The 21509-nt window shown below is 45.4% G+C and overlaps 1 protein-coding gene across 1 annotated transcript in view; it reads left to right on the forward strand.

Moving 5' to 3' along the window:
- Window positions 1–21509, forward strand: part of CHCHD6 (coiled-coil-helix-coiled-coil-helix domain containing 6) — a 107002-nt gene that overhangs the window by 29021 nt on the left and 56472 nt on the right. Inside the window, exon 5 of the mRNA XM_084292523.1 lies at window positions 7572–7655. Coding sequence (XP_084148649.1) covers window positions 7572–7655 — 84 coding nt within the window. The remainder of the gene's footprint in view (window positions 1–7571; window positions 7656–21509) is intronic.

Here is a 21509-nt window from a genome sequence, read left to right on the forward strand (position 1 = left end):
AAGAGGAAGCCCTGCTCATTGTCCGTGTGTGTGAGGTAGCTGTGGCACTGTGTTTGTGATTTCATGGGAAGTCGGACTGTTCATATGTGTGTGGGAAAACATCCCCTGCCTGCAGAATCTGTGCTCAAACGTGAAGTTTTCAGAAGCATGGATGCATTGCTAACGTAGTTCCCCTATCCAACCAGAGTCTCCTCCAAGCAGACTGTCTTGTCTTGCGTGTAAATACCGAGGACAGGGGTTGCCAGTTTGACCTTGGGTCCCATTTCCATAACAGCCCTTTACTTCTGGTACAATCAAAGGGAATATCTTGGTTTGATTTTGCCCTCAAATGATTAAGCTCAATATTTATTCAGCTTCTGGTGAATGCTATCCAGAGGGTTATCTGGAAGGGAAGCTAACCCTTGTTTCAGCAGATGAGTGCAGGGGTATTAACCAAGGGTGCTAAAAGATGGCTTGTATCCACGGGAGGGCATCGTAAAACTAGCAAGCCTCAAGCTGGGAGCTGGAAGCGACTTGTGCATGGTTAGGAAGCAAAGAACCCAGATACTGCTAATTTATTGAACAGTTACTTAAACTTTGAAAATATCTGTGTACGTGATGTGTCTTTATTTATCAGGGGTGGTAAATGCGGGTCTACTAGAAGATTTTAGCACAGGCTTAAGTAGGTAGCAAAACTGAAGCCAGTAGCCCTCTTGAGATTTTATTTTTGTAATTTATTTTGTTAAGTGTGTGCTTCACTCCATAAGGGTTTTTTTTTTTGTTTGTTTGTTTGTTTGTTTTTTTTTTCCTAGCACAGGGTTATACCCTATTGCATCCGTTGCCTTTCAGTGGAGTATATCCATCTATACTCGGGGTAATAATTTTTCTCCCTCATCAAGGGTGGCAAAATGACCGTGTTTGGCAGTACCTGCAGAGTAGATGCCCCGTGCTTAGCAAGTATAATTCTCCTCTTGTGTGTTAGAGTTTACAGGGATACAAGAGGGACCACCTCCTGGTGATGGGTTCCTTCTCCCTGCCCTCTTCTCAGCAACTGCCACTGAGTCAGTGCCCCGTGATTATTTTGCCATATAAGCACTTCTCAACTAGGTTTGATGGCTTAGGTGTCCCAGGAATAACATGCACATCCAGTGGGGAGCCAGCGGCGTGCATGACCTACCTGCTGGAATAATAATGGCCACCATAAAGAGCCCGCTGTTCTTCCTGCCCATCTGCTGAGGACGGACAGCCTCACGACTGCTAAAATGTAAAAACAACTGAGCGCATCTGTCCCGACTGTAAAAATCAGTGGGAAGAAAAATGTTATTCAAATCAGGCTTTTGTCAAGACCGGTCAGCGGTGACGGGTGAACACCTGCTGTGTGCTGGCTTGCTCGGCCAACGACCTGGTGCCAGTATATCAAACCTGCCTGTGGGAGGGGGGATTGGCTTCCCCCGCTGAACTTTCGGTGTTCGGATCCACCCCTCTCAGCTGTTGCAGAGGATGAGGATGGCCGAGGCACAAAGCGGGTGTCACCTCGCCCCTCAGCTACCTGCGGTGGCCGCTCAGTGCCATGGAAGTGATAACAGATCCCATAAACATATTGCACGCCGCCGTCTGCTCCCTCTGGCACTGAACTATGACCGAGGGGAAGGTTCCTCCTGCCTTGTCAGCCCCCGTCAAATAAATAATGGGAATAAAGCAGGCCGGCCGTGCTGAAGTTCCTGCTTAGCGAGCATGCTGCTGATTGAATGGGGCCTGGGGAGGCAGGGCAGGCTCGCAGCCCTTGACAGCAAACGAGAGCTGTGCCTGCCTCGTAAATGCCTTGGCTTCAGGAGGAGGTGTTTATGGGCACGAAACGTTTATCATCCTGTACTTGCCTTGCTGCTGCTGGGTTACTGGGAGAGTAAAAAGGAGTAATAGGTAAATAAGGGGCGGTGCTGCAGCTTGCTCGATCCGCTTGTCTCTTTGCTCAAATGGGCTTGCCAACAGGTGAAGGAGCAGTGGAAGGCAGCGTGGATTTAGCAAAGGGTTTGGGCTGTGCACGAAGTATCTGGTTGCCTACAGAGGGGGATCTGGTTGGAAATCCCACCAGTCAAGTGAGTTGCTGTTCGGAGGCACTCTCTGAAGTTGTCTGGGAAAGATCCCATGCTATTTGAGCAAACTAGCCTTGCAAAATGATGCTTGTCCTTGCAGGGAATGTGCAGACGATGCAGTTGTTGGCCGCCTCCTTCCGAGTACGCCCAGCACGGCCCCGTTCCCTGGGGTATGCTGTGGGTCCCAGCATCCCTACCAGGGGCAGTGCCTCACCTGGCTCCCTGGAGCAGCTGCCTCACAGCTGGCTGTGCTTAGTTCCTGCCCTGAAGGGGGATCTTGTGCCAGTCTTTGGGGCTTCTGCCGTGTTTTTATTTGGGGGAACGCGTGCTTTTGTTTCTGCTTTAATAGCACAGTTCCCAACAGGGGACAGCACTGCACTGTTTAAGATGCTTGTCATTTTTAGGGAACTTTTCTAAACTTGTCATACTAAAAGCTGTATTGTGCAGCAGCAGGCGGCCTCCATAAATCACTGATTTCTCTTTTTCTTCTCTTTCCCTTCTTTTCTCTCTTGCGCTCTCTTTATTCCAAGCCTGCGGATTTGGACGCCTGGGTAAGCTCTCTTTTTTGTCTGGATCTTGCTTATTCCAAGTGTCATGTTGTTACCGTGCGCATACAGATTGTTATTGCTGAGCACAGATGCAGGATTTTATTTTCTGTCATTACATTTTAAAAGGTGTTCAGCTAGAAAATTGCATATTATTTCCTCCATAAAGGTTTTCACTGGTTCCTTTTGTGTAGCTTACAGCTGCTGAAACCAAACTTGATCTGGTGATGTGTGTAGTTGGCTACGAGAGCAGCAGAAACAGGAGGAAATTAAGGTTACACCAGTCCTGCTTTCTGAGGCTTCAAGTCTGCATCTGGGGCCTAAAAACAAAACAAAGAGTCACCTGCCTTCGAGAGAGTGTGAGAGAGGACAGCAAGCAAGCGGTGCCATGGGTCCCACGGGGCTGGGATAGCGGCTGCTGACAGCTCCCTGGTAATGCTGATGTTTCTACTGCTGCAAATGAAGTTGGGTGAACGCTCCCCAAGGCTGCTCGGCCGGCACCAGCTCCCTGGCAAGCTGGGCTGTTGGGTCTCAGGCACGGTGTGTGCAGGCTGCCCTGCTTGTCTCAGCGTTGCCGTTCCAGCCCTGCCCTTCCCCTTAGGCATGGTCAAGGACGAGCCCACTGTCTGGTTTTGGAGGTGGTTCTGTTCTTCAGTGCCTCACAGCCAATTCCTTTGTCTGCCCTTGGAGCCTTTAATAGTGGTTGGTTTTCTTCCCTGCCACCTGGGCTGCTACCAGGACTGGAGGAGCCCTGGGGAAGCATGAGCTGGAAGAATTTGCAGTTGGGAAGGTGGCAAGCGGAGGTGCCTGGCCCAAATGTCCCTGCTGTGCTGCTGCAGAGGTGGAGGAAGCTGGTGACTCCTCTCAGCAAGGACAAGGCAAGGTAGAAATAAGGCATCTGCAAGAGCCTTAAGGACCTGTCTTCATCCTTATAGCTTGTTTCCTTGGATTGCCTCTGACTGATTCTCTGGGCATCATCTCCCTAGTTCATCTGGGACTGGTGGATGTGTTTTGCCAAGAAGATAAATATTTTTGCGCTGATCTTGCCAAGAGCTGTGACTTGCTTTTGAGGAAGTTCTTTATAGCTAGAGATGTGGACCCTTCCCTCTAGCTTGACTCACCCTTTGCAGACAGAGGTTTTTTTTTTTTCCCCCTAGTAGTCTTCCCAAATCCCAACAGTATTGCAGAGGGACACGTCCTGAAGGCAGCCATCAGCTGTGGGCTGTGCATTATTCCTCAGAGCCACGTTTCGTGCTGTAACCTGACCCTGCCAAGAAGCCCTTTTAAAGCAGATTTCCTTCTTAGTTTTCACGTTTAACAAAATGATGAGAAGGGCCTACGATTAAAATTAATAAAAATCTGGTGTTATTTCACAGGGGAGAACCAAAGCTCCTCTGTGAGTGAAGCAAAGCTCAGCTCTGGAAGACCCAGGTGCACAGCCTGGTGTATCGCTCAGGATAGGGCTAGGAGCATCTTGCTTTTGTTCCCAGAGAACTAATCAATGATATTTCATTACCTCGGTTAAGAGGCTTGTAAAATATTTCTTTCGGCCTGTCTGTCAGCTAGCAGGCCGGTGCTTGAATTCCTTAGCTGAGCCTGGATGTCAGGCATGGCTTTAAAGAGGTGCCTTCACAGCGAGTTCGAAGTGGGTTACTTGATAAAGGGAGGGGAGGAGGCAGGGAGTCGCACAGGACTGAGCCCCAGCTCTTTGTCACGGTTCAAAGCGGCACCTACATAACCTGATAAAAAATTTGGGCTCTGAAAAAAAAGTGTAAAGATTAAAAACCAGGAAGAACTTGAAAGAGCCCCCAACCAGCCTCTGTATCCACGCGTATCTATGCCTCTGGAAGCTGTAGTAGTGTGCTTGTAGCCAACCTGCACTATCCTTTTGTAAGAATGTAATGCTTTTAACTCCTGGCACCGTTACCGAGGATTCTTGGGCATTCCCTAAATAGATCCTATAGCTCGTTTTTGTACAGAGGGAAATTGCCTATTTTATTCATTCTGTTTTGCAAATACTTGGCTGTCCCAAGCTACTCTTCAAAATTTTGGGTGTGTTCCTGTATTCTACAACTAACTACGCTCTGCCTCCCTTCCCTCTTTGTTTTGTGTCTTCTCACTCCCAGACACGGCACTGCTGCATTCCGCACTGCAGTTTCTTAGATGTCATCTCCAGACTTCGGTCATCTGCTGCATGTTCAGGCTCAGGTGTAGTTTCAGCAGCGGGGATGAGAAATGCTGCTCTCCGATGTGTGGTTTCCAAACCAGTGTGTTGTCATGCATGTCTTCCCTCTTCATCCTGTTCCCTACTTCTGAAGGCCTTTATGCGAGACGTGTGTCTGATGCTTTGTTTGCCACCTGCAATCTCAATCCCCTGTGAAATTATTATCATCTCCATGGCAGCCAGTTCTGCCTGGGACATCACAGGCTTCTGACTTCAGGTAGGGAATAAGAGGCAGGACTAGAGGAACTCTTAATAAATATCCTGTATTCAGACAAAACGTCCCTTGTTGCCTAACCCAGTTTGGAACAGTGAATATTTCAAATGACACATGCTCTGACTGCACCATTCATACTTCAAACACCATCACAAAGTGTACTAAAGTTTCTAGTAATAACAGCTGGGGGGAGAGGGAGACAAACAGCAACTTTCAAGCAGAGATTTCGCTAAATAGAATGTTTCTCAGTGTACTTGAACAGCCTGAAACAGCAGCAGCTCTCAAAACATTTAAAATATGTTTGAGTTGCAAGTAAAAGTCTTCTCTGCTCCCTCTGGTTCATCATGCAATTTAATGGTGATAACGTGGGAGAGATTACCTAGGAAGCAGCGCGGTATCTGTGCCGAGCTCTTGCACACCAGCATTGTTACGGGTACTTTTTTCACGCTGCTGGAGAAGTCTGCTGCCCCCGGAGATCAGCACTGCTACGTAATTCATTTGTTCAGACTAAAGAGACTCTTGTGTTTTTAGGAGTTGATCCTTTGACTGTTTTCACCCCGTATTCCGCTTCACGCTGAAAGCACCTTCCGCCTGAGTTGTGCCAAAGGAACAGTGCTCTGTTACCCTCCTGCCTTTTCCTTAGTTGTTGGCTCCTTAAGGAGATACAAGGCACTTGTTCAGTAATCTGATTTTATGGGTGTTATGCAGAAAAGCAGCCGGAGAATCAGGGTCCTTTGGTTATCCAACAGACCACTCTGCCGCCTTGTGTCTGTTTCATTTCAGTTGAAATTGCTTAGTCCTGTGTGGAGGATGGATGGATCTTGGTGCAGAAGAACAGCTCTGTTTCTCTTCGGAGAAAAATGGTAATAATTTTGGCACTTACAAAGTGCCTACTAGCAGTGTCCCCGTTGTTGCTGGGCTATCTCTTTGGAGGTCATCACTGCCCTGGCCTCCCCCTGCCTGCTGTTGCAGCTGCTTTGCAAGCTGGAGGACGTAGAACAGCTCTGGTTAAACCAAAGCCAGAGATTTTGCCATGGATCAAGCATCTCTGAGAGCAAGGGGATTTATATGTGAGCCTGCAGTGATTGTGCCTTACCCTGGCCCTTTTGGCTGGGATGACAAATGTGAGAACCAAAATGATTTTTTTCCTTTAAAAACAAACTGCCCCCCCAACACCTATTTCACGCGCTCGTACTTTACTCATTTACTCATCAACCATCCCTCGCTGTCTAGCTTAACGTCTCTTCTTAGCCCTATTGTACAACTGCAGTTCCATCGGCAGGGGAGCAGGAAGGAGGAAACACACAGCAGCTTGCTTTCAGATGGAATTTTTTGCATTAACAGTGGCATGGGAACGTGCCTGTCCCAGCTGCTTTATCACATCAGACCAGCGTTTTCTGTGACTGTGCCATCATTTAAGGTTAGGAGCAGCGCTGCTGGGACACTGTGGGTTAGCAAGGTGTGTGTTCACATTAACACCAGCCTTATTAGTCAGTTTGAAAGGTCTTCTGTCTGGTGGTAACTTATGAGGCCCCAGAGATCTTGGGGTGGGGTAGAGGAAGAAACACAAGTGCTGTTCCTCTTGCTATTGTTGCTTTTTATTTTTAGGTTTAAAAAGCTTGGGTCGGTTCCATCAATGCCATGCTTTCTTAATGCTCGTTCAGTTTAGGGGTGGGAATGCCGCAAAGTGCTGCCGGCCTTAAAGAGCTGAAAGGCAAAAGCCATTGCTAGAAACACAGCTTGGGGTTTGTTTTTCTTTTAAATGGGCATTGTCTAGATGATGGCCAGGTTAGGCTTTAAGGATGTTTCCATACACCAAGTGTGCCGTTGTGGAACTGCCACACTTAAACCTTGGAAGAATGAAGAGAAATTCTGGCTCCCATCTCCCCTCCAAATCTGCATCACCCAAACAGAGGAGCCCTGGTGTTTGAGCAGAGAGCACATGAAGAGAATACTTAATTGTCGCAGCAGTCTTACATCGGTGTGTAAAAGCACAAGCACGGGCTGTGAGGATGTGTTGCTTACAGAAGTGCTGCTGTAGGCTTGGGTTTGGTGTTTCCGTCATGATTGTAGGGGTGCGTTATATCTCTAGGAGTTTGCTGACACTCCGAGGAACAAGTGTTGATGAAGTGGAGGATTCGAGGTTTATTTTTAAGGCAATGTGAGGAACGCTGAAGTGGAGCAATAAACATCACGATTCGTGTAACGCGCTTTGCTAAGGTGGACTTCTGAAAAAGATGGTGGCAAAGTCCAGACAAATCACGCTTCTATAATTATAGGTTTTCAGTTAAAAAAAAGAAATAAAAACAAGGTAATGAGCTTGAGTATGATACCATTCAGAGTGTTTCAGACCCAGAGCACTGAAGGTTTGCAGTTCCACTGGCAGGGATCCCGTACACCTGGCCTGAGCAACGTGGATTTTCTGTGTTCCTTCCAGCCTGCGTCCCATGAGCTTTCCTTGCCCTTGTGCTCTTTAATTGCTTCTTCTACTGATGCTTCTTTGTTCTTCTTCCCAGGCCATGGAGCTGCAAGGCAGGGAGGCAGAGCTGAAGAGGCAAGAAGCCTTCTATAAAGAACAGTTGGCCCGCATTGAGAGGAAGGTAAGGCTACCTTGTCTGTCATTTGTGGCCTCCAAATGCTAACAGGATCAGTTGTAGATCTGAGCAGAGAAACAAGAAGCATTGTGCTGAAACCTGGAACTGTTAGCACCCATTATCTGCCCCCCTATTACATAATTAAATAATGAAAAAGCTGTTTAAACTAGATGATTTTTTTTAAAGGTTTACGGTAATTCAAACTCTTTTCTTTTTCAGCATAGGGTTTAGGTGAAAGCTAGGTTTGCTTTGTTTTTTATTCCTTTTGTTAGAAATCCTTTGCTAAATTAAAAAAAAAAAATCACAAATCTTGCTATAAATATGAATTAAAGTTGTATTATTAATTTTTCTCTGGGGACCCCAACAGTTCAAACTATGTTGCTGCAGCACACTGCTGCTTGCTGGATAAGCCTCTGAAATGAACATGATTTAAAGAGACACCGTCAAGCATCTTTTAAGCCTGAAATGACCTTTGAAAATCCATTTAGGGATTTGAATCTCTCCCCTAAACGTGGGATTTGCTTCTCAGTTTAATTGTTTACCATGATGAGTTTTTAAAAATTGATGCTTTAAAAATAGGAGCAGCCATGCTGTTCCTTATGAACTAATGTGGTTTTCACTTCCTGGCAAAATGAAATAATGTTGTAAGTAGTCTTTGTTTTTTTTTAATAAATGTGGAAAATAATCTTCTTCAATTTGAAACAATTAGACCTCCTGACAGGGAGTTGCATACATCCGACTTGTAGTTATGTGACTAAAAAGAAATGCAAAGCAATGAACAAGGTGGATCGTAAAGAGACAGAGAAATCAATCAGCTTTACTACCAATATGTGGCATGATGGTGAATATAGAACGCAGGAAAATTACAGATTATAGAAATGGAAGCAAACTGTTGGGATATCTATTCCCCTTCTCCTTCCTTGCTACTGCATGATTGTCCATGCAGCTCTTTTTTAAAGCCATTGATGCTAAAACATGCCCACGAGCAATTTCACGTGATGCAATTTTGCAACACTTTAATCCGTACAGTTCATTAAAAAATAAACTATTAGAACTACCACTCAGCGTTGCATTCAGATTTTAAATTCTATTTCTAGATAATGGGGATTGTTCAGTGAAATTGCAAACAATCTAGCAGCTATCGTTCTAATTATCACAGTTGTCCATATGTTCATACGCAAAGGGAATTTTTGCAATTTCTTGGTCTCATGCTGTGTGCTTCTATTATATTCTTCTCTCCAGATCTGGTCCCACGAAGCGGAAACCGCAGGGAAAATTTGTATGTGTGTCTGTCCTTTATGGACAGTGGAATGGGGAGAAGTTTGTGTCCAGTCTGCATTGTCACAGTCGTGAAGTCTTTTGTTGCATTTTGCGTTTCCTTTTCAGAGCTGTATCCCTTTTACGGGTAACCTTTCAAACAAGGTGATGGATATTTTAGCGTAGGATCTTCTCGGAGGGGTCAGGTGCTCGGCCATGGTCCTGTTCAAATGGTGGAGGTGCACAGAAACTGCCTCCTAGTTCTTAGGTGTAGAAAAGCAAGGAGATATAAATTACAGGGTTTCTTTCCTCTCTTGAAACACTAGATAGTTTCTGACCCTTAAACACTAGCATTTTTCTGGTAATAAAGTGGAAGAATGCCTTCAACTGTTAGTCTAGATTGGAGTGGGAGGTGGTGGGGGCTAGGAGAGAGAGGAGAGAAATGTACTTGAAACAGTGTAATAAAGCTTAATTGTATTAGTTTTGAAAAAGGTTTTCGATCTCTCTGGATAATTTTATTCCTGTAATGGTTGGAAAGATGGAAAACACAGTGCAGAACAATCTTTTTTATTAGCTGTTGCTTTTATATAATTCTGCTTTTATTTGTTGAATACACGCAGACCTTGACATTTATTTATTTATTTATTCCTTCCACTGTGCAAAAACCTTCCAACTATTATATATAAAAATGTACATATAAACATACGTTTATATTTATGATGTATTTATTAAAGAAAAAAAGTACCGGGGTGAGGTGAGGAGGAGCTCAGCAGTAGCAATTCACTTTCTCTTTTCAGGGGGATGGTTATTTGGAGCATGGCTTGGAGGTGTCGGGCCAGGAGTTAATGGTTGTGATGGCTCAGTGTGGAGTTAAAAAGACAAAATTTCTCCTCCTAGGAGACTGTCAGAATTCCCCCTCTCCTCACCTTTTCCATAACTTTGTTTTCAAGAACAGAAGTCCTGCAGATTTGTTTGGAAAGGATGCTCAGCACACTTGATGGAGACAACCAAGTACCTTCCTGGTAGGATGCTAAGAACAATAGCATTATGTCCGAGGAGCATTTTTCTTACAACACAGTAGCTGCTGCACTGGATCAGGCAGACTGTTCTTCTTCGTCTGACAGCGGTCAGTTTAAAAGACTTAGCAGGAAGATGCAAATAATCCCCAACCCCCTAAGTAAATTAAAAATAAAAAAAATAATGCTTGGAGAATGACTTGGAGAAAAGTCTTCCTGAGTGTTGTCAGTCAGAGGCTGACACATGCCCTGCTGCAAAACAGTTTATTTTCATTCAGTATTTTGATTCATTGTAATGGAGCTTGGATTACTGCCAGCACTCTTCTATGTGTCTCAGCCACTTTTTTCTGAACTTGTTTAGCTCTCTGCCTTGATAGCACGTGGCATTATGTGCCACGGGTTAACTATGTACTCTATAAATTCTGTTACCAATTTCAAATACTTTTTGTCATTTCATATGCCTTATGTGAAAGGGAGGATAAAAGGAATTCTCTTCATTATTCATTATCTGTAGATTTCTGTTCTTTTCCCTTCCCATTAAGCTGAGCAGTCCTCACCTTTTTTCAGCCTCTGCTTGTGTATGATTTTTTTCCAGGTTTCTCATTCTACCTGGTTGTCTTTGAGCCCTTTTCCTCTGGCAGTTCTGTCTTTGAGATGTATTGACCAGAATTGAACTCCGTAGTTCCCTAGAATGCAGCAGATTGTGTGAATATGTTATCCCTTTAGTTTGTAATCTCTAAAAGAGTACTGTAATCTACTGGACAGAGCACAGAATTGGAAGCAAAAAACCTCCTCATTTTCTAATAGTTGTTTCTCTTTGGGGAGTTTGAAACAATTACTTAGCCCATCTATCTCAGTTATTCCATCTGCAAGATGGAATAGCTTATAATGGGAGGGCAACGCGTTGTGAAACAGGAAAGCTATAGAAATGCTAAAAAGGCTTTGCCTTTAGTTTTGCGTGAGGTGAACTATGGGTGTACCTTATTTCAAAGAGACCTTAAACACGGCTTCTCTAGACAGTCTTTTATTAAAGTTTTCACAGAAAAGGGCATGTATTAAGAAATGATTTCAGCGTTTCAACTTTGGAGTTTTTCCCTACATCTTCTACTGAAGCCCTGGAAAAAGTAAGACGTGGTGCTTTGTCACAGCAAAAATGCCTCTAGTTCCATGTGCTGGTCCTGAGTGGCTAAAAGAGGATGTCCAGGGACTGAGTGCAATTGTGTGTGATACTTGTTCCTCATGCTGCTTCTGACTGTGGTCATTTGTGATTCAGATGTCTGCGTGTTTACTAATCCTAGGTGGGTTGTTTATTTTCCGTAGAGTTGCCTAGTCTCTTGCTCAGTCTGTAGCAAGCAGTTCCCGGCACGGCTCTGTGTTGTGTGAACAATTGCTTCCTTCTGCGTGTTTTGAACCAGAAAGCTTGAACCTGTTAATTTCGTTTGATGTCCTTTCTTCATGACAGCTGGATCAGTGACAGTAAGTCCTCTTCTCCTTCCTGCCTCATGGTTCTGTAGATCTCTGCCGTATCTTCTGATGCCTTCTCCAGTTGGGCTGAAAGGTTCTGGCTTCTTAGTTGCTCCCTATGGAAGTCTTACCATACTTTAATCATCCTGGCTGCTCATGTATGAAACTTTTCCACGTCTACTTAATCCTTTCTGAGAGGTGGGAACCAGAACTGCATGCGCCGTGGTCAAGATACAAGTGAACCATAAATTTATATGGTAGCCTTTTGAGAATTGTTATTCTGTTCTGCTGCTTTCTTATGGGGTGCCTAATGCTTGATTTGCATTTCTGACTTCTGTTGAGTAAATGCTGAACACTGCTCCTAGCAGCACTCGGCTCTTCTGAGTGCATGAAGCAGCTGTCCTAGGATTGAACCCAGACTGGCGTTCATTGTTGGGAGATATTCTCCTCAATCCACCTTTATTTAGGGTGGACTTTTTATGTATCAGATTGTCAGGGATTGTAGGTGCGTGAAGGGCTGTTAGATTTAGTTTTGCTTGCAGTGGATGCTTTTTAAATCTCTTTTCTCTTTTTAAAAAACAAACAAATGCGATTTTTATTGAATAAATACTTTGCAGATGATCAGGATACTGGTGTGCTCTTGATCTTCCATGGTAGTTGATTGTAGTTGTGGGTTTCAGTCTCTTGGGTTGCTTGGAAGTTTTTGTTTTGGAGTGCCTGAAGTATTTTGGTAACTGGGAAAATTGCAGGAAATGAATCCTTTGAACCGACCATTTCTTACGTGACTGTGTAATTGGTGGAGTTTGAAGCTGATGATGCAGACATTCCCTTCCAGGCTGATATTTCCAGTTTGGCTCTCTTAATCTCCAGTAAGTAATGCAGTAATGAGACCTGCGTAATTTGGTAGAAGTGGTTAAACTTCTAACTCTAATTTGTCAGAGTGATTTTACACGTCATCCATGCAATCTGGGGTTGTTTCACAAAACGTGGGTCTTGTCTCAACTGCTCCAAAGGCGGCTTTGTACTGTGGAGTCCCTCTGGGTAGAAGGGATGAGAGCTGGGCCTGGCTCTCAGAAAGGAGAACCTTAGAAACATGTACTTGGAGAAGCTTAAGCTGACGTGGCTTCATGCCTGTATATGTTACTGAGAAACAGGGGCAGGAAGGAGGTGAAAGGAGCTCGGTAGCACTGGTTAGCATACGTACTGCTGAGAGCTGGTGTTTGTATTCGGGATGCTGGGTATTTGTGGCCCTGCCATCTCCCAATGGTAGAAACATCCTTAAAGTACAGTCAGAAGGAAATGCAGGTGTAGTGGGTTTACGTGGCAAGGTTTTGGTAGCAGGGAGCCATAGGGGTGGTTTCTGTGAGAAAGATCTAGAAGCTGCCCCATGTTTGGGAAGGGCCCCATTGTTTTCCAGATCCGAGCCAATAAGCGATGTTGTTTTTCGCCTCTGTGAGAGCATATTTAAGACAGGGAAAAAACGCTGCGCCACACAGCAGCCGGGAGAGTGAGAGGAGCGAGGAACAGCCTTGCGCCAAGGTCAGTGTAGAAGGAGGGGGAGAGGTGCTCCAGGTGCTGGAACAGAAGTCCCCTGTGGCCTGTGGTGAGGACCATGGTGAAGCAGGATGTCCCCCTGCAGCCCATGGAGTACCACGGTGGAGCAGGGTTCCACGCTGCAGCCCGTGGAGGAGACCACGGTGGAGCAGGTGGCCCTGCACCGATGGAGGCTGCCGCCTGTGGAAGACCCCTGCCGGAGCAGATTCTGGGCCGGACCTGTAGCCCGTGGAGAGGAGCCCACGCAGGAGCAGGTGATCTGGCAGGAGCTGCTGCCCGTAGGGGAGCCAGGTTGGAGCAGTTTTCTCCTGAGGGATGGACCCCGCGGTACGGACCCATATCTGGAGCAGTTCTGGAAGAGCTGCTGCCTGTGGGAAGCCCACGCCGGATCAGTTCATCAAGGACTGCATCCCGTGGGTGGGACCCCACAGCACAGGGGACGAGAGTGACCGAGAAGGAGCGGCAGAGAAGAAGTGCTGTAGACTGACCATAACCCCCATTCCCCCGTTCCCCTGCGCCGCTCGGGGGGAGGAGGTGGAAGAGGGTGGATGGGGGGAAGGTGCTTTTGGTTTTTTTTTTCCTTTGTTTTCTCACTTCTCTCGCTTGTTAGTTGTAGGCAATAAATCTTACTATCTCCTTATGCCGAGTCTGTTTTGCCCGTTACAATAATTATTGCGTGATTTTCTCGTCCTTATCTCAATCCTTGAGCCCTTTTCACATATTTTCTCCCCATTCCTCTTTGAGGAGGGGGAGTGAGAGAGCGGCTGTGGTGGAGCTCGGCTGCCCACTCGAGCGGAACCACGACAGCAGGTACCAGGAGATTTCACTTAGCCTATTAGTTTTATGTGTTCTCCCAGATAAATACGTTTGATTTGTTTTGCTGTTTGGCCTCTTACTCGCTTTAACCTCACAAAAGGTGAGGGTGGTGCTGCGCTACAGAAAAACCCGGGTAGATCTCTGGAGCCACGTAAAACAGCAAAGAGGCTGGAGGTAATCTCGGCAGATGAAGTGGAACTCCGTGCTATAAATTGATGTCTCTTCTTTGTTTGGATTTTCCTAAGCTCCAGCTCCCACGTTATCTTTTATTATGTGGCTGTGGACTACTGTGAGCAGTGGGTACATTAATATGCAACGTTTTCTGCTCGTAGCTTTTCAGAGCAGTACGTAGCAGAGGCATTCACAAGATGTAGCGTATTTATGCAAGGGGAAAAGGAATGCATTAAACAAATACAATTTTTTATTAATAAGGTAGACTGCACCTCTTTCTCTGCACAGCTTCACAAATCTTGTAATTTTGTCTGTAGTGCTCACCTTGTTTGTTTTGTTTAAATTAATCTCCTTTTGCCCTTGCACTTAGCATTTAATTCGCATTTGTAAGGCATTTAGCGTGCATAAAGAATGGGAGGAGGTGAGCTTATCAAAATAAGCTTGTTGCTGTTGGCCTTGGTGCTTGTTCTTGGAGCAGTTTCCCACTTCAGATGCACCAGGGCCACCCCTGCGTGTGAGTCCCCCGTCACTTCTGTGCCTTTTGGCCAGCAACTCCTCTCAATAAACATCCTGCCAGAGAAAGTGACAGTACCCTGAGGGGAGGGGAAAAAAACCTTCCAGGATGATCTGTCCATATGGGTTCTTCATGATCGATTTTCAGCCTGTTCTGTGGGGCTAAACCAACTGATGGCCCTTGGCAAAGCTGGCAGGGGGGCTGTCTGTTGAAGGGCACAGGGAATCCAATCCGTTCCTCAGTTGGGATCCCCGGATGCGTTTGTATCCACGAGACCTGAAGAGCACACACCTGGTTTGAAAAAGAAAGCAGCATTAAGGTGTCAGTCTTCAGCTGGGCCCCTTGCCCTCTCAGTGGGAGTTGAAGATTCAGAGCCCTTTTCGAAAGGAGATGATACGTCTTGGCAGGTGTCACCTGCCAAAACACCACTTATTTTCTCAATAAAATGGCCTGTAACTTCTTAGGGCTGCACGTGAGCTGTTGCTGTTCGGAAGTAGTTCTTGTCCCCTCCTTCATAACTGAGTCTTACAGAATTTACAATTTCTGCTTTTTTCTAACCCAATTTATTGAAGTTTCATCTCAGGCCCTGCTACAAACCCTTCCTCCTGCTAAAACCGCAGTTTTATGTGAACCTGCAATAGCTGCGATCCAAAAAAGCAGTTTGCCTTTCAGGCCAGTGGAGCAATGTAGTGAAGCACCCAGTTCATCGAACTGCTGATTTCATCTTCTGAGCACAAGAAGGATAATCCCCGGTATAGTTTGCTGAAGTGTTTGCTGATAAGATCCTTCCTAATCATCCAGATCACTTCCCGGTGCTCGGGCTGTCTGTCCGAGGCTGTGACATTCCCTTTCAGGTGGCGGTGGCTCTAGCAGTCTCTCAGGGCACAGCCTTTGGTCCTTAGAGAAAGAATATACTTGGGAGATTTTGTCCTGTTTGTGAGTTAAATTTCCAAGCAGGAACAAAATGGGAAAAAAAGAACAAACCTGGAATCGTCGTCTGAACCGCTCCTGACCCCCATCCCCTTCCTCCCATCCTCTTCCTCTTTCCAGTTATTCACAGACATTAAATGTCATACAGGGTAGGAGGAGGGCACACAGCATCCGTCCTGAATTCCCCTTTTCCCCTGGCGTCTGCTAGGGCTGAAGAGCACGGCGAGGAGCTGCCTCTCCATCACTGCCTGCAGGGAGAGGTCGCTTCGCTGTCACCACTGGCCAACGTGCGAGCTGACTTGGGTACCCTGTGCTCCATCCAGCCCTTTAATGCTTGTTTTGCTGAAAGCTTGTAAAGTTTAATAGTTAATATACCTCGGTACACCAGCTTTCAGAGATCAGATAAATTGATTGGTAATTTGATGAGCTCAAAGAACATCTATAATAGGGTAAATAAAATGTGTTAGATGTCAGCGCTGCCTCTCTGCCTTCTCTGCAGCGTGCGCGCTCTCTCTTCGATATGTGTTGACTGATGTACAGTACATTACATCAAATTACGAGCAGCCTCTATGCAAACAGCAACTAAGTGTTTGCTTCCTTTTCAGTCTCCACGATTAGTGGAGAGATGCATTTGCAGTCTGCGTGCTGAAGGGTGAACTGTCAGAGCCTTACGGGTGATTTTGTTTCCCTGGCATTTCGAGTACCTTTGCAGAGGGAGAATGATGCTTATGGGCTGCTTCATCTTGAAGGAATCCATCCTCAGGCTCGACTTGTGAAATAAATGTGGCAACGTGTGGTTTGAACTTAGTGTCTTAACACTGAATTTAGCAGCTGAATTTAGATAACAATCTGGTATCTGGTCTCATCAGTGTATCACTATGAAGACTTGTTAAAGGCAGAACAAAAAGACCTAGAATGTAATCTTGCCTCTTTGTTAGAACCGAGCACCAGAGCGTGTGTCCAGTCTGGTCCAAAAAGAGCAAAACAAGCCTTGATTTTGTCTTCTCTTTGGAAGCTTTGTCCATTACCTGACATTTATGATACCACCCCCCATTTATATTCACCCCACTTTTCCCTTCATTCATTCGTTTGCTTATTGCCTATTAGCATAGACTTCTGTTTTGTCTTTTTGTTGTTGAGGAGCTTGTTTATTAGCAGAAAGGTATTTATAAATGCGTGTACATACAGGGCTCACTATTAGCAGTGAAGACAGAGCTACTTTCTGGTGGGAAGCAGGGCGCACATGCGCACACACACGCGCTCTCTCAGCTATTTTTTACTGTGGTGTAGTTGTACCCTAGCACCAAGTACATTATCCTGCTGCAATAAATACCAGTGCTGCCTGTTATTTCTGTGTAATTGGCCAACCAGTGTACAATTAATTTTTGGCCCTGTTACTGCAGTATTGGCTACTTTATGAAACTGTGGAGAGTTAGCACAGTGAATTGATTAAATATGTTCCAGACCTTAGGCTGGAGTCTGTGTGTCTGCTGGGATTTGGATGATTGAAGCTTGCGTTCCTCTTGGGACATTCCGGATTTAGACTTGGTCTTGGAAATTGTTTCAGGTAGACAAAACTTCCCTGTGTGCGGAATCTGCTTGTATGAGACCCTGACTTTGGGGAATGTGAGATTTCTGTTTCAGCCCGCGGTGTGCCTTCCGCGTGTGGCAGGAAAAAAGGCATCGATATTGAGACTGAGGCCTGGGTCCCTTTTGAAAATGTCCACGAAATTCTAGCTTTGCCCTTATGGAATACGCTTTCGTCATGTTGCTGGAAAACGAAGCTAATAATTAATCTGAAAATTGGGCAGACTCCACAGAACATCTCAAATTTGTGCTGAATTAAGCAGTCCGGAGATGGAGCTTTAAAAAGGGACTACTCTGCATTTACAGTGGCTGTACCTCCTGAAGTGAGGGTGTTTAGTGGTTTACCGTGGGTGTGTTAAATACATGTTTCATGACAGCCCAGGGCCTCTTCTCCGAAGGTTTTCCCCCATCTGTCAGTCATTTTAGAGAAACATACAAATAAGAGCTATTCCAGTTTCTTGAACATATAATGCTCGTTCCCAGAATGACTCAGAAGGAGCTTGTAAATAACATGTTTTAATGTTCTGAAATATACGGGCACCGTCAGGCTCACTGTGAGGTCTTGAACCACTACAACTTGTATTTGTTTTGCCTGTCTCAATCTCCAGACCCCGGGATGATGTCTGCTGGGTTCCTTTTGCATGCTTGTTTTGGGGGATTAGCTGCTTGTTTCACTACCCATTCTGCTGTCCCCAAATGATTCCCATCTCCCTTTACCATTAAACACCTTGACTTGAATGAGGATTACCTGAGTCACCCATTTGCAGTCTACCCCCATTATAAATAAATCCAAACTGACGACTGATTTTGTTTTATGTTTTTGAAGATAAACATGTCTTAGACACCCATGTGCAGAGTCCAACCCCGATGAGTGCTGAGAGGGGAGTTTTGTCCTGTTACGTGCCCACCAGTAGCCACCAGGTAGAAGAAGCTGCCCTGCACGGGGGGTAACCACAGGGAGAAGCGAGGGCCAGAAAATGTTGGGTGGCCACTTCTCCCCTGTCCATCTGCAAGAGGCAACGGGGGGGTGAGAGACAGGAGAAGTAAATGCAGGAGCTGAGATAAAACCCTCAGCCCTGATTTAAGGAGACTTGTAATAAGTAGGTCATTTTACGAGAAGAGCTAGCTTTGCTTTTCCTTCCCAATTACTGCATTTCAGGTCTTTTCATAAGGAAAAAAGGCTTAATTCCTCCTCCCTCCTCTTCCCTCCCCATTCTTCTCAACAGAAGCCACATTTTTGCTTATATAACTCCAAGCTGCAATGTTGCTGGGAGCTCGCATGCCTGGGTCAGTCCTGGAGCGCCTGGATTTTCTTCCCCTGGAGATGTCTCATGATGTATTGGCTGGTGTACAGAAATCATCTAATTTGCCCTGACATGCAGCAAGCCTTGAACTGGCTGGGCCGTGGTTTCTGAACCAGGGAAGAAGACTCATGTACAGCTGTATGAAACTGCTGTGTCGTGTCCCCGCCCGGACCTGTGTATGAATCGAGAACCTTCAGCTGCTTTCCACAGCCATTATTTTTAAACTTTCATTTTCATGGCAGCTATGTATACCATAAAATTTCCTTTGGCCTCTCAGGGGATTAAGAACAGCACGGGAGGCCTTTCACCTTTAGGTCATTCCTTCAGACACTGCTCCCATCGGCAGCAGCAAAAAGCCATTATCCTGAGGGCTAATCAGTCATTTGGGTGGCACCGAGATAATAACTCTTCTTCCAGTTAGAGGCAAGTGTTTGTTGCAGCAAGGGAAAAAAAGTCCTGGCTGTTGGTCTCTGTGATAGGCAGCACGTGTCCCAGTGAGGAATACCGAGATTGTCCTTGTGAGGTGAAACTAGGACGGGGCTGGGTTGGAAGTGTGTGAGCGTTTGCTCTGTGGAGAGAGGATTTTGCTTCAGGTCTGCAGTGTTTGTGTTGGTTTCTTGTTTTCTTCATGTTAACCTCCAGCAAAAGTATAGTCGTGTCCCCTCTTAATGTTCCTGTTACCTGATTTCTAGGCTCAAGCCACCCCCAGGTGACGGGTCAGGATGCTCTTGGTCAATAGTTATAGGGGAAAAAAAAAAAGTATTTTGTTTATGAGCCTGAAAAATCCACTTACAGCACCATTTCCCAAGCCTTTTCCTATAATACCCTTTATCAGCTATGGCAACAAACCCCAATTAATACAGATGTTTATGCCAAAATAATTCTTTGGGAGCTTTGAGCTTCCTTTCATTGCTGCCTCATTTAGGCCCCAAGACCAAGCCCGGTGCAGTTTGCATGCGGGACACCTTGCTGTGAGAGATCCTTCAGGGCTTAGGTTTGGAGAGCAGATTTAGCTTAAGTCTGGGATGCTTTTCTGGTGTCAAGTCAATAAATGATTATTCCTATTATTCTGTGCTGGGCCAAAAGTGAGAAATGCCTCGATCCCATCCCTCCGCCCGGACTCTGTACTGGGCAGTTCGAGGCTGGTGGTGCCCAAATGGTGTTCGAGGCTGGAGGAGATGTTGTACCAGGGCTGTGGCAGCCTCCGGCTGGGAGGGAGCAGTCTGTACCAGAGGACAGAGGAACATACCTGTGTGCTCTGCCTGGGGGTGTTTGATTTCCATGTTACTATTTACTTCTCAGCAGCCCCCCTGTGAAGGCGCCTTTCAGCTCCCTGGCAGCCCGCGGTCCTTCTGCTCGGAGGGGCTTCTCTTTGGAGACTTCACAAGCTCTTTGCCAGCTGCAGAGATGTCTCTTCAATACCTTGTCCTCTTCAGAGGAGGCAAAACTACTCTGCTGAAAACCACGTGAAAGAAAAGATCACTAAAAGCAGAGAGAATGAGACTGCCAAAGATGGAAAGGAAATTGCTTACAAATACTTTCTGATTTCTTTCTTATCCCTTTTACCATCCCTCCTCCTTTGTCCTCCTTGGCTTTTTATCTCAGGATAAACATCGTGTTTATTTTCAGTTTACTGTGGGGAGGATTTCAATCCATTTTGAATAGCAAAATAAATACAAAATGATACTGGTGTTCTTTTCTCTGGAATAGCTGCTGCCTTGCGGGGAGAACAGGCGATTTTGTGACTGAGGTATTGTAAAGACAGGCCCAAAGAATCCGTGTTACTCCATTTTCTTTTTCTTGTTAGCAGCATTTTATATTGTATTTTGTTTTCCTTTTTATCTAATAATCAATGTTTCTTGGTAGAAATCATCTAATAAGTTGTTTCCAACTGTAAGATAAATATATCCTTACTTTATGATGTTTGTCTATGTATTTTTAATAAAGGGGTATGAAATCGAGTCATCCTAGTAAAACTACTTTTGAGCTGTGGAGATGGGAGCTTTTTCCAGCTATTCATTAACTAAGATTTCCATCTCACTGAAAGATAAGTGAACACTGTCTCTATTTTTTTTTTTAAAAAAGTGAGACCCCAATGCTTAAGGTTAGTATTTTCTATAATGGCTTTTGTTACTTTTTGGTTGTCTGTGTGCAGCTTATTTTTTTTAGATGTGCTGATTACCAGTAACCTGAGCTTGAAGTTTTGAATAATGAGCTCCTGAGCATCTCCAGACAGAGCCACGAGCCAGCGGGCACTTCTGAAAGTATGGATTTGTCTGTGTCATTAACCATGTACAGTGACCTGTAAAGTCCTAGCGGTCTTTTTGGCTGTAATCATTAAACCAGCCTCTACTACGGGAGAAAATGGGGAGAGAAGCTGCAAGCAGAGTGAGAGAAACCTGCCTGAAAATACAAATATCTCCAGAAAATGCTCTGGGACTAATAATAATAAAGAAAAAGTATGGTGGCAAAATAAATTGCTGCTGCTATGATTTTTCTTCCTCTCCCAAGTTTGCCTCTAGTATGGCAGTTTCTCTCCCTTCGATAAATAAATGCAAAGATGAGAATCGCTGCCAAAAACTGTCACATTTCTGGAACTTTCAGCCCCTGATTATTCACATTAAGCCTCCCCCCCCAGCAGTACAGTATTCTGAATATGTACACCCACCATTCTGTCAGATCTGTGCAGTCTGCGTCTGGTTCATCTTCTGTGTCTTTGATGTGCTCCATAACGTAGGCAAAGAGAGGTCTGATAGTCTCTCTAAAAACCTGACAGTTTGTGTGACAATCTGTCCACGAATCCACAGGCTCCTTGTCAACCAAATGAGCCTTTGAATATCAGAGGTTTTCGGAACAGTGCTTGCAGCATTGCATATGCACTGAGGGGAGAGTACAACAGGCTTCCTCGTAACCTGAGAGATGTCTGCATTTTCCTTAATCATTTCAGGGACATCTCATCATTGCTTGTTGGCTGGTTCTCAGCCCCGCACATGTCGGGGTTATTTAGCAAAGCTTGATTTACTGCAAGCTGCACATGGAGAGTGATTTGCGATTGGGGGTAGAGGAAAGACCCTGGGAGGGGGGTGGGACTTGCAGGCTTTGGCGTGCTTCTGGCTTTTTGTTTGTTTGTTTCTTACAGTGACTCTCTTCCTTGCAGTTCCCTTTCCCCGTGGATGTGATGCATTTGCTTCAGTATTTTGTAGTCCTCTTGCACGTTTGTCTGCCCTGGGTTCCCTCCTCCTGCTCT

Source organism: Netta rufina (genome assembly GCF_964035555.1).
Source record: "Netta rufina genome assembly, chromosome: 10".
Classification (NCBI taxonomy): domain Eukaryota; kingdom Metazoa; phylum Chordata; class Aves; order Anseriformes; family Anatidae; genus Netta; species Netta rufina.